The sequence below is a fragment of the Caloenas nicobarica genome, chromosome Z (assembly GCF_036013445.1).
Source record: "Caloenas nicobarica isolate bCalNic1 chromosome Z, bCalNic1.hap1, whole genome shotgun sequence".
Taxonomy (NCBI): domain Eukaryota; kingdom Metazoa; phylum Chordata; class Aves; order Columbiformes; family Columbidae; genus Caloenas; species Caloenas nicobarica.
The window spans coordinates 97,336,728-97,350,210 of record NC_088284.1 but is presented as its reverse complement, the minus strand read 5'-3'; the positions used below and the strand labels follow the sequence as shown (position 1 = coordinate 97,350,210).

Here is a 13,483-nt window from a genome sequence, read left to right as displayed (position 1 = left end):
TGAACCTTTTTGTATACATTATTACACGGCTTTCACCAGTAAGAGCTGTGCTGAGTTATTGGAAAAATAAACTAATTTATATTGGAAATGGTTCACCACATTAGTAGAGGAAAAGGAGCAGGTCAGATAAGGTGCCTGGTTTCTCTTGCAAGTGTATATAAAATCTAACTGTGCTGTGTTTGCAGACATCTTTAATGTAACAAATTATTTATGCTAAAATAATCTCTTCAGCTTTATGGCTCACCTAGCTTTTACTGAGACTTGACACTGTTTGAGGTTTCATAATCTCCTTGTTTTGTGAGAAAATCATATGGACACATATGTCTGAACTCTAGTTACAGTACCTGTCCTGCATAATGTTCTAGTATAGAAATACACAACAATAATGAATTCTTGTTGAACTTTGCTTGTAATTGGTCTTAGTACTACCAGCACATTTTTATCCCTTTGACTAATCCAGAAGCTGAACTTTTCTCTGGGAAAAAATGTTATTTTTAGTAAACGAGTCAAAGCAAACCAACTTATGCTAACATTCCCAAACATAGGTATAGCTGAAAGATGATGATTTTTTCCTTATGTTGCCAGACTCTCGTGTGGACAGTAAGTTCTCAACGTGTTGCTAGGCAGAACTGTAATAAAACACATTGCATCTCAATGACTAAACTGCCTAAGATAAAGCAATGTATCATTTGCAGAACTCACAGTATTTCTCTTTCTGTTCAGATCTAGAAACCAGAAGTAACAAACACTGCTTCCAAGCAATAATGTCAATCTGGAATAAGTGGATTAAAAAGCACTTTACACATCTGAGGAATTTTACATTTGAATTAAAGCTTTTTTTCCCCTCTCTTTTATTGAGTTTTGTTAATATCACTGTTCCTATCATCTATATGTTTTTGAGCAGGAAAGAAGTCTTTAAGATGGCATCAGTGACATTATCAGATTTTCCACAGTGCTTGCCAACCAGCAGCAACTCTGCCATTCAGGTCACTTACTTACACCAGCTTCATTTCTTAATGGTCGGCTACTCACGGCGGACTCATCGCAGCCTGTGCGAACTCATAGCCCTGACACTGCAGTTTGCTCTGAGTTTCTCTCGTTTTCTCTGAACTTCTTATCTGAGCTGAAATAAGGCCTGTATTTTTCTCTTTATGAATACATGACGTGTAACTTCTCTCATTCGAAGTCTTGGATTGTTGCCAAGTCCTGGCTCTTCCATTTCTTAATTCCAGAAAGGAGAGTCAATACTGCCAAGGTTTTTGATAGGGATACTTCTAATAAAGCCCTGAAGTCATGTGACTATGAGAATCTCAGCTCTCACTTTAAAACAAAGTTTCAAGCAGTCATGGTTGTGGAGAAAAAATGAAAACATGAATTTTAATGTCTTTAAAGCAAACAGAACTTCCAGTTTATGTATTTGTTTTAAATATGGTAGTTTCTGGATTTTGATCATTTTGAAATCCTTCTGCATAGTACCACAGATTTAACACTGATTTATTTAGCCTTTTAGTTTGAGCTGAGGCATAAAGCTATCCTAAACCACAAATTACTAAGGTATCCACGATCTCTGCTGAGTGCAAATAGTAGAAAGGTGTTTAGTTTCCAAGCACATATTCAAAAATGCCAAGGAGAAAATAGTTTATTTACCATTAACCTGTCAGCTTGAAATTCAGCAGGCCACCTACAATAGTGGGATGCTCAAGCATCTTCCTCTCCAGTAACACTGTGATGAAATGTCTCTGACTGGTATATTCAACTCAAATGACTTGCAAAGAAGAAACTGCAGTTTGACTTTCTGTGTAATCTCTCACATAGCAATACGTTTTTACCCTTCCCAGAAGAAAAAAATATCACTTCAGTACTTTCCAGTTAGTTTCAATTCCTGCTTTGGTCTGGTTTTGTTTGGTTTGGGGTTTTTGGTGGTTGTTGGTTTTGCTGTTGTTTGGTTGGTTTTGTTTGTTTGTTTTTCTTCCTACTTTAAGTCATTCATGCATAACTTTCATTCATATTTCAGTAATTCCTTCACTGACATTAACCCTGTTTCAATAGAATGAGTACAGATGAAGTTTGCTTAAAATATATTAATTGTAAGTTTTATTAATAGTGAAATGAAAAGTGGAACAAGTATTAGAATTAATGAATGTTCATTAATGAATATAATTTAATTCCTTGACAAAAGAGACTATTTTTGTAGAAATTATCTTAAAATATTTTTGCATTATATGGCCTAAGTGACAAGACTATATTTGAAGAAGTAAAATCTCAATTTAAGTAATAAACAGAGGCAGTAAATTTTATCCAATTCTTTGTTTAAAATGCCCTTAAAATATTCATAGATGCACTACTACACCTTCAAAGAATAACTAGCTCATCTTGGCTGTGATTCGAGTTAACTTTTTAACTCCCACACATATCCCTTATGAAAATTATTATGAGAACTAACTGTGCTAAAGCAGAACAAACTATGTAGATGGCACAGTACAAGATCTTGGGAAAAACTGACTTGTCCTCTCCCAGCTTCACAGGCTGAGGACAGCAGCTCTTGTCCTCCAAGTCCAGTACTCAAACCTCCAAGCAGAAATGGTGCCTGCAGTCCCCTCACATTTTAACACGGGTGTTTGTGACCAACCGACCTGTGGCCATCTGCCTGCTGAGCTCATGCTCTGCAAAGAACTTCTCAGAGAGGAGCTGCTCTGTCACTGGCCAAGAGTGTGGGCTCCAGAACAACTAGTGAAATTAATGCAACTTTTCTGTGAATCTTTGTAAGAGGAAAGGACCTCTTCTTTGCAATAGGTTTTTGCTCCGATAAAGGTATTTTTTCCGCATCATGGTCTCTGTGTTGTATTCATTGCCTCCTCAACTTCTATCTCCCTTGTCCCAAATCTCCACTTCGTTGTTCCAGGCTGATGACCCTTAGGTACAGTCCCCGACTGCATATATATACCCAGTCATCTCTGTGAGGAGTGGGAGGGATAGAGCATCAACTGTCTTCATTGCTCTGGTTCCTCTCATTTGTCCTCTTTGGCCCTGTGAGTTTTACATTGACTTCTTAAAGCCAAGTCTGAGCAGGGAACCTATGGAATGGTCTTATCATTGTCTTCTTCCCTGGAGGATGGAGCATTCTCCTGGGAAAGGTGAGCAGTGGTTCCATTTTCTGCTGAGACCCTAGACCTCAGGTTTCCTGGTTTTTCTGGACAAGGGCTCTTCTCTGCTGGCCAAACTAGCCAAAGGAGAGCTCATCCGGTGCAGGTCCTTAACCCTCAGGAGAGGACCTTATATTCTGAATTCAGGGTGAACGGAGGTGCCTGCTGAGCAGTTCTGAAATGGAAGTCTGCTTGGATCTCTCTTTGTAGCAGTAGCATCAGTGTTTACAGCTAGGGATTCATATCGACTCACTGCCCTACACAGGTGAATCTCCCTAAAGACACCTGCCTCTCTCAATCAATTATTAGGGGGCCGAATTATGTAATCTGGGCAATTTGCTGAAAGTTTATTTCTTAAGCAGTGTGAACACAGTTCAAAAGCAGTTACCAGAAAAAAATCCATTAACAGGATTCCTTCTTTGACAACATGTTCCATGATTTTGCTTTTCTAAAACAAGAAAAAAACCCCCTATGCAGACAGTCTAGTAACGCAGCAGAGATGGAACTATAAAACGCAAATCAGTGATTACAAGGGAGAGCACCCATACAATGGACATAAACTAGCTTGCTAGCAACCTTTACCAATTAGAATAAAATGCACTGTTAAATTAATGACAACTGTTCATGAGCTGTCAGTTAAGTTTTCTCAGGAGTATCTAGTAGAACATACCAGGAATTAAGAAACAGAGAATTTTTGTCTTTTGCCTAATGAGGAATAACAAGAGAGAGCGTAATTGCCTAATTTCTAGCAAACAACCACACTGCTCTCATTAACAAGAGGAGATGTAGAAAATATCCCCAGAGAGAAGAGAGCATCTTTCCATTTATACTGCTTTACGTCAATAACACCACCAACTTGCATGGAATTACTCTCAATTTACTCCATGTTCCGGTTTAGGAAGGAGATTCAGACTCAAAGAGAGTAGGATTTACTTACTAGTAAATACTATTCTAAAAAATGAGAGGATGTACCCACGAGTTTTATTCTGAGTCGATGCCATACTCTGTCTCATTTAAAATTCAGAAGGTTGTGAATAACCAGAAATGTGTCTATTCCCATAGGCAGAGATTCTCCCTTCTGCCATGTTCCAGTAGGCAAGCAGTCAAATTCACTTCCCTGAGCCCCATATACCTTCCTCATGCATTTCTGGACATGAATAAGACCCTCTGCCTTCAGCACAAGATGAATGTGTTATGGGAAATTAGCATGAAGGAATACAGTTCTTCTGTCTCTGCTGGCTCTGTACACCTTTTCTACAAACCGAGTCTCAGAATAAAACTTATTCCCTAGTCATAAAACTCCAACGACAGTCCTGAGTTAAAAAAACAGGTTAGTTTTCAAATGAGTCATAAAAACACCTTTTCTGTTGTTAGAAAAAAAAAACAATTTGTACTCCTATTTGTGTAGAAGACCTAGATACGTTTCCAGAGGTAATCCCAGGTGCCCATGTTCACACTAGCCTGTTACATGCCAACTTTAAGTATTTATAAGCACATCTTGCAACAGGTGCAGTTGAGGTAAGTGGAAGGAGAGTGGTTCATGAACAGGAATGAAATATCAATAGCATTTCAAGGGTTTACCAAGGGTTTACAAAGGTTTTACCAAGGTTTTAAATGCATGTAAGAGTATATTATGTGCTATTAGGTCTGTATGCCTATGGATATAGAAGAGATGTTACCCTTTTGTGCATCTAAAACCAAGCAGAGGCTTGTGTTTATTAAACGTTTTTCATCTACTTTCTGATGATAAAGATGCATATTCTAAAGGTATTGAGGCATCACATAATCAGAATCTGCTTTGTATTCATATTTCAAATATGCCTGAATTACTTTTTTTTTCCAATTCAAAAAACCTTTCAGACAATGCTTAATTTGAAAATAGGCTTCTTGAACTGAGAATTTGAAACTATTGCTTTTATCTATATTTTATTTCTGTGAGTGAAATCTATTTCAAATTAGAAATGCTAAAGTGTCAGAAAAAAATGGTTTTAGTTCCTGGGATTCTGATACTGTCTTTTGTATTGTTGCTGTTACTAATCAAAAAAATAAGAACGCCACCACTACTGAGCTCCTGTAGGGAACTTGCCATTTTAAAAAGCAATAGGAAATAATTAAAACCTAATTAATTAATTTTCCACAGTAATTACAATGTTGTACCTTGTTATTATCCTCACTTTACAACTAGAAGAAAAAAAAATAGGCATGCTTTCCCGTTTTCTTAAAAAGGAACTTAGCTCTGAAGCCAGTGCAGTTTGTGGGAACCAAGCAGAAGAGAACCTGCACACCTGATGCCATCACGGTGGCATTCACATCCTTCCCTTGTCGTGCGGCTGCAATTATGCAGCCACAGTTCCTGTAAAGAACTGAGATGGCCTGCGGAAAGCTGCACTCATGTTTTTGTGAAACAGGAGACCTTCCTTTTGTCTCCTTCCTCTTTTTCCCTTAGGGCTAATAATTTCATGAGAGATCTATTTATTGTAAGTCCTCTTCGTAAGGTTTGATGCTCTATGTGAAGTTATGCGATATGCAAAAGCTTAGGTGCTGCACTTGAGGAGGTCTGGTATGATTTCACAGATCTGAGTACGTGGTAGATGCTAGACCTGAAGATGTTTGGGAGTAAGCTTTGGAAGTAAGGAGAAGGCCAGCTATGGCTTGGGGCATCTAAAGATTTCTTACCTTCTTTCTTCACTACCGTTAGGATCCACAGAAATTGAAATACTAAATAAAAGTACTCACTTGTATCAACTCCTTTTGTCCTTCACTTTACTAGGTCCCTGGTTTACAGTTATAATTTCTGAGTCCCTGTGTAACGTATGTTAGGAAGCTCCAGTCAGCCAGATTTCCACACTGGGACTTGAGATGTTCTTGTGCTCGGTCTGCTGCAATGTGCATCAGCCATTCTCATTCGTGAGATAGCGTTCCATGACCTAAACCACTTTGAAACCGGTAGCATTTTTTTTCCAGAATCTGTGTCATAATTTGGATTTCTTTATTACTGTATGCTTTTTAAATTCCCGACTTCCGATTCCTCATTATGCTTTTACTACTAATGAAGCAACCTTAATTTAACAGAGCTACTTTTAATAGCGTCCATATTGCATGGAAGTCTAGCACAGAAACTTACTTTCATAGTATTTCACACGAATAATTATGTGCCTTAAAGCTATTATATGGTAGTAAAACTAACTGTCATAGTTAATTCATCTCATGAAAGGACAGACACAATTTCTGGCAATTATGTATTTTAAATAATCTGAGAAGAGGGGGAAAGTTACTCAGTTTTTGTTGGCATTGAGGTACACGTGTTAGAGAGTTAGAGACAGGAGGGAGCTTCTCTCCCACTGTCAGGTATTAGAAAAAAAAAAAAAAAGAAAGATGAAAAGGTTAATTGTTTCAAAATCTAATAGATACTAATTAAAAATTGCCAGAATTTGTGGGTTTGGGGTTTGGTTTCTAGTTTGTGTTGTCATGTCGCCAGTGATCCACAATGTGCATAAAATATATTTTCTTTAAAGGCCACCATCCTGCTGCTTATCAGACTGTCCTTTACTGTTTGAAAACAGTTCTTGTCTTTTAGCCACTTTCTCCTTCCTCAACGCCATATCCTACTCTGTCCGCGACCTTCTTTGTAAAGGCAGATAACCATCACCCCAGTTTTGAAAAGTTCTATTTGTTTCTTTGGACTTCAGAAGAATCTTTTTGTTCTCAGACTGCCAGGAGGGAAGGCGAGACTGTACTTCAGGTTGTATTCCCTCAAATGAGAGAAACCCAGCTAGATGGGATTTAAAAAAAACCCCAAACTTGGTTATTAATTTTCTAGATTGTCTACCTGTGAAGTCTTGACTATACAGTCTAGTACAGGGGTGTCAAACTCATTTTCACCAGAGGCTGCATCATATGTATACATATATATTTATATATATAATGTACATTTACAGATGTATACACACACATTTATATAATGTACAGATAAATTTATATTTATATATTTTATCTATTTATATGTATATATTTATATATTATATATATTTATATAATGTACAGATAAATTATGTTCAGCCCTTTGAAGGCAGCCGCAAGGCTGATGTGGCCCCCGGTGAAAATGAGTTTGACACCCTTGCTCTAGTATATGTTTGTCTTCAGGCAATTTAACATCCTTGGGTAGAATCACCTAGATATAGAGAGTATTCAGAAAAATAATTGGTTGGTTCTGGGCCTCAATAGCAATATATTAATAACAACTGTATAATGAGCATGAAGATATAAATCAGTTCCTTCTTTAGTAGTTAGAACACATGAAGTGTTTTGGTGATACTTTTCTATAGCTCAAATTTGATTATCAAATTTACACAGCATCAAGCTGAACAAAGACAAAATTTTTCTCTAGATAGGAATCATCATGACAAAAATGTCTATTTCGCATTCTTGGGCATCCACCATAATTTCTAATGTAACTAGATGATGTCATTTCTAGAATAGTAAGCTAACTTTTTTACTAATGTTAGTTAAAATTAAAGTATGAACTTTTTATGTTCAGGTAAGTAAAGACAGGAGAAATAACCTTGTCCTTGTATGTGAGAACAAATCCTTTCTGATCTCTAATCGGATAAAAATGTGCACAGTAAAATAGAGGTTGTTTTTATCTGAAATGCTTCTTGCAGAGAATTCTAATATGTTTTAAAAGGCAAAACTAAACTAGGTTAAAACTAGCCTAGAGAAGGTTTCTGGGGTGAGGTGAAATTTTTTCATTAAACTTTTTCCTTAACATTTCAGGTGGAACAAATTGACTAACCTTCACATAAGACAAACAGTCCCCTCCTTAAGCCTATGAATTTACCTTAAAACCAAAACAGACAGAAAACAAATGACATAATGAAGTTCCAACTTAGGCAAATGTAGAGTATCTGACCCTCACCTAATAATGGAATTGCTGAGTCCTGTAGTGCTGGATAGTCAACTTAATCACAGACTTCTTGAATTGCTCTTTCCACAGATCTGTACCCCAGATTTGGTGGTGTTTCTGGCGTGTTCCAGCCAAAGGCTGAAAGAAAGGTTACTGAAGCGTGCTGAACAGCAAGGGAGACCTGATGATAACCTGAAAGCCACTCAAAGACGACTAATGAATTTCAAGCAGAACGCCATCCCGTTGGTTAAATATTTCCAGGAAAAAGGGCTCATCATCACAGTAAGTCCTTTAGTATATTTAATACCTCTGAAAACTTAATTGTTGTTGTAGTTAAACTTGGCTTCTTACACCTTTTGCTTTAAGATGGGCTAAATGGGTCAAATTACGTTTTAGGTATGCACCATGGTTACTGAAATCAAACTTCCAGTTTGCTGAGAGTATTTTCTGTAAAAATGAAGTAACACAGAGCAAAATTCATGTGCATGTAGGTGACATGGCAAGCACCATGTCAGTTCTTTGCTGCAGGCATAAATTGCTTCGCCAACTAGTTGCAAACCCTTTGCTCAGAAATTATTTCCGTGAAAGAAGAGCTTGCTTTGAAACACCGGTTGCATTCCAGTGCCAGCAGTTTCATCCCTTGCAAATAGTCACGTACTTTTTGGATGCTTGTCTTGAGAGGGGAAGAAAGCAGAAAAAAAATTCCATTGTAACAGAAAGCATGTCTTGAGTTGGATTAAATCAATGAAGGCTCTTCAAGGAATAAATATATTTGGCTGTTAACTGACTCCAGTAAATAAAAAGATCCTTAGATTATCTTATAATGGGTTAAATATGCATTATTGTGTAGTCTCCTACAAGGTTTAGCATTTCAGATAAAAATTTTGATGACAAGAAAATTGCAATGTAAATAGACCACTTAGATATCAGTAAGAATACTGACTTCTGCAACACTTGAGGCAAGAGAAAGTCTCTCTAAACACAGAACGTACCAAATGCTGCATTAATAAATAAAACCAGAAGTACTTTATGGAAGTAGGGCTAGCGAGGACTGCTGAAGTATTTAAGTGCTTAATGATGACGAATTCAATGAGCAGTTGACAATGCTTGAATCATTAATGTGTTCTAAATTACGGACTGTGTCTGGTTGTAATAGTGCAGAGAACGTGGTACCATATGTGGTACCATGAGAGCACAGATGGCCTGTTTTGTTTCTTTTGATAGACTAGATAACCTAGGTAGTTCACATGGGTATGTTCTCCTCGTGGCAAATATCTGAACTCCCTAGGTTATTTAGGCTATCAAAAGAAACAAAACAGGCATCCTTAATTGCAAAGTCATCTAATGATGTTGGTAGCCTTAATAATGCACCTCAAAATCTTTCTGAATTTCAAAACTAAAATCCCAGGAAATTATTACATTAGTTTCCCCAGAGAGTATGTTTTCTGTCTGAGGATTTTGATTAACTCTGTTTGGAAGGATGAGATGACTGGAATTCTTGGAAGTTGTTTTTCATTATTGAGGAAGTGTGTATTTGTGACATTTCTATAGCCTTTACAAGTGTTTCCCCTATAGAAGCTCCTATACTTAGCTCTTTGGGGAAAATGTGGCTTTTTAAATAATGCATGTGGGGATTCTGGATAGAATTCCTTTTCTGTGATGAGACCTGCAAAACAGAGGATGCTTTTCCTATTGCAGTTTTGTCTTCTACTTTTTAGTTTCTTGAGAGTTCTAAAGATAGTTTAAATTTCAATGTTTACCTTAGATATGTCTTTTCTTTTTGAAGAAAGCAGACTTTTGTGATGGGTATGGAAATGGTAACGACATGAAAACAATAAGGTATCTACTCAAAGTGTGTTGATGTTTCACAGAGGTATAGAAATTACTTTAGATTTACACTGGTGTAGAAGAGAAGAGAGTTGGACTTTGGAAGGGAGATTCTGTTGTTCACTTGTCATTAGAGGTGCTGCAGTGCAGTTGCGTTTCCCTTGCTACAAAGCCAGGCTGTGTTAGCAAAGCCAAGCCCTGAGTAAGATGTGTGAGTAATTTCACAGCCAGTGGATTAAAGGATCCCTTTCTGTAGATAACAAAGAATATATATGGCAGACCTCATTTTCATAGAATTTCATTGCATATGGAAAATACATTTTGCAATTGCCTAAGGCAACTAAGTTAGTGGGGGATAAATAAGAAAAAGAAGTAGCTGGGAAAGGAGTGATAAAAAGAGATTAAGCACGCATGCTCCAGAGCAAGTAAGCAACTGAAAATTTCTACAAAAACCACATGACTTTGAAACAGAGGAAGTGTGTGCTAAGTCCACATAGAAAACTGCATACTACTAGAGCAAGTTGTAAATTTTAAAATAGTGTTTATAAAAACAGTTACTTTGTCATCATTTGTTCCTTTTCTTAGTGCCAAATTTATAGATCAGCATTATCTACAGAGTTTTGACAATCTTCTGAAAACATAATTTCTTTTCATATGTTAATTTTGTTGCAAATTCATTTGTCCAATGGGAAATCTGTTTCTGCCAACTTCCTGTCCTATCCCTTTAAGCAAACATCGATGGAGATAACAGATGTTTTCTTACTCCAGATGGCTTTGACCCCCATTGTCTGCTTCACTGATGAACTTGAGCTTTCTTCTGGTTTTGAAAAAAAAAAATCATGTAATTTTTCATAGCCTTCCATCAGTGGAAAAGACAGAGTTTTCTTATAAAGCCACAGGATAACAGAACCGTTGCAGTCTTCATCACCGCCTTCTCCTGCTGGAAGCCTTGTCTCTTCAACTTGCCTTTCCTAGCATGTATCTGTACATGTAATAGTAATACTTCTACATACATCTGATGAACTTGCTCATGCTATTTCCCTACAGAAGGAGGAAGCAAGACAGAAAACCACATTTATCCTGCTGATTATAACATCGAACCTGGAAGGCACTGACATATTATGCGGATGAGAGCAGTGTAAGAACTAGAACAGCATAAAATAGAATTACACTAGCCTAATTCCCAGAGGAGTGAATCCTTGAAGCAAGGTCAGGCAAGGTCAGTGTTGACCAGGAAGAAAAAAAAATATTTACATTTTTCTTAAATCCCTGCCTGCACCTTGTCACTGCTGTTCAAATCGCTAAATCTCAGACATTTCTTCTACCCAGCATGACAATTCTAGTCAGGGAAAATAAACAGAACCATTTATCGTAAGGAGAGTTATAATTTTAGAACCACAACTCAAATTTTAAACATCTACTGAAGTGTGGTGTTCTTCATGAATAAACAGACCAAAAGATAAAAAAAAAATTCACTGATATCGAACTAAATATTATTAATAAGCAGCCATTTGATGTAATTATCCTACTGTTAGGCAATGTATAAGCAAGAAAATAAAAATCTAAATTCCCAATGAATATTGATTTTCCTGCTCAAACAGTTGTTCCATATTGTTTTTAATATATTTAGGTGAATAGAATTAAAAAACACGTTCTTCATTTCACATCTAGTTGGTTAGGTTGCTTAGGTGTAATTCTTTCCCTTCATATTTTCCTGGATCTTTGATAATTTTATACAATATGTAGCTTATACTTGTTTGCTGCTCTGTATGCCGTATGTTTTCAGTGTGTGCGTGGTATCCTTGCTCTCAGAGTCTGATCCTGGCCTCTCTTTTCAAGGAAAGAAGTGAGGCCCCAACTACGGTAGTTCTGAGAAATGGGAAGGTATAACTCTGTGCTTTCTGAAAAACTCCTTTGGAATAATGAAGTTGGAATATCCAACATTTTGGGTTGTTATTCACATTGAACAGATCTGTAAACTTCATTATAATTAAGAAAGAGAAGTAAATGTCTGATATTGTCATGAACACACAGTCTGTGTTTAAAATTCTTTTTAGCAATGTCAGTAGGTCTAACAAATCAAAACTTGGCTTTACTTAAGTCCAATTTGATTTCAGAAAGTGTCGAGACAATAGTAATAGATATCACAATATTGGACAACGAGTATATAAATAGATGCATATGCTGGCATTTATTTTATCAGTAACTTTTAAAAAATCTTAGAATATTATATATTGTTGTCCTGGTTTTGTTTATCTAGACAATAACTAAGCCACAGAGTAATGGAGGGAAGATGTTAGTTAGATTAAATTATAAAAGGGAGAAAACGTAAATGCCTAGATGATCTGCAGATACTCTGATGTTTAGCAGAAGACTTCAGTTCTGAACACAGTTTAATCTGTTCCTGTATCCTTCCTGCCATCTAGCAAATATTAGAATATTATTGTATTTGGTCTCTGGTGCTGACATGACAATTGGTATGTGTACAGAGCAGTGCCAGATAAACCAAGGCTACTACTGAGGTGTGGTCATGAGTAGAGAACTTCAAAAAAATAAAGCAGTCTGTGTATGCAAACTTCTAGACAGTGCTCACTGTTCAATTAAATATACTTAGGTGGTTCATATCATTCACGTACAAGAATCACTGTTAGGTACTTCATTATTTGGGCTGCATCACTCATAGAGATACAGTATGGTATCATTTCAGTTTCTAACACTGATTTATAAGAGTTTCCTTCCTTTTTTTTCCCAAATTAGATAATAATGAAAAAGGCAAAGAAAGAAAAAAACCCCCGTAATCCTTATGTAACTAATGTGCTTTAATACTTTTAATGTGGTTGCTGTCCTGAGAGATAGCTTGCTCTGAAAAAAATGTGCTGTGAGTTACAAATAATAAAAAAATCGTTCTCCCACTCCCCACTCCTGGCACCCCAGCCTAGATAAACTGTTTTTCAGGAGAAAACTGCTTTGTGTTAGCTGAAGTTCTAGTCCATCACATCTTTGTTGCCTGGTGAGAACTTACTCTTAAAGGAGACCACTATTAAAAGAGTTCCTTAAAATCAGCTGGAAAATTCAGCTGAAAACTGTTTTATTGTTTTGTTAATTTCAAAATACATTTATCTTCTCGACATTATATTGATGTTTCATCATTATTAGACCTGCTGCTATGAACTACCTTGCCCTTAAGAACTGTTGGATACAGCTCAAGAAAATCACATTCACTGACCTTTGAATAAATTACTATGATGTAAAATTATTCTCACTAGGAAATGTTTTCATTTACATCCCATCAGATGTAATTCATCCTACTGCAGGGAAGTTTAAGGAGCACACCAATACAGCATGGTAGACCATAATGAACAAACTGTTGTAGCACTTGTATGATAATGTCTGTAACTCTAAGTCATAAACAAAATCTCCCACAGAAAGTAGCCTCTTTGGCTACAATATTTTTTTTTCCGCTCAACTGACTTGGTTAAGTTGCTCTCAGTCATAGGGACGGGATACATTCTGAAGAGAAAGGAATGAGAATTCCGAGGATAGTGGATGGTGCCCACACAGTTGAAAATATGAGTTGTACTTTTTCTACTGCTAATTCACTGAGAAAAAA

The 13,483-nt window shown here is 36.7% G+C and overlaps 1 protein-coding gene across 1 annotated transcript in view; it reads left to right on the top strand.

Moving 5' to 3' along the window:
- AK5 (adenylate kinase 5) overlaps nucleotides 1–13,483 on the top strand; it is a 91,044-nt gene that overhangs the window by 12,832 nt on the left and 64,729 nt on the right. The window contains exon 6 of the mRNA XM_065656396.1: nucleotides 8,137–8,328. Coding sequence (XP_065512468.1) covers nucleotides 8,137–8,328 — 192 coding nt within the window. The remainder of the gene's footprint in view (nucleotides 1–8,136; nucleotides 8,329–13,483) is intronic.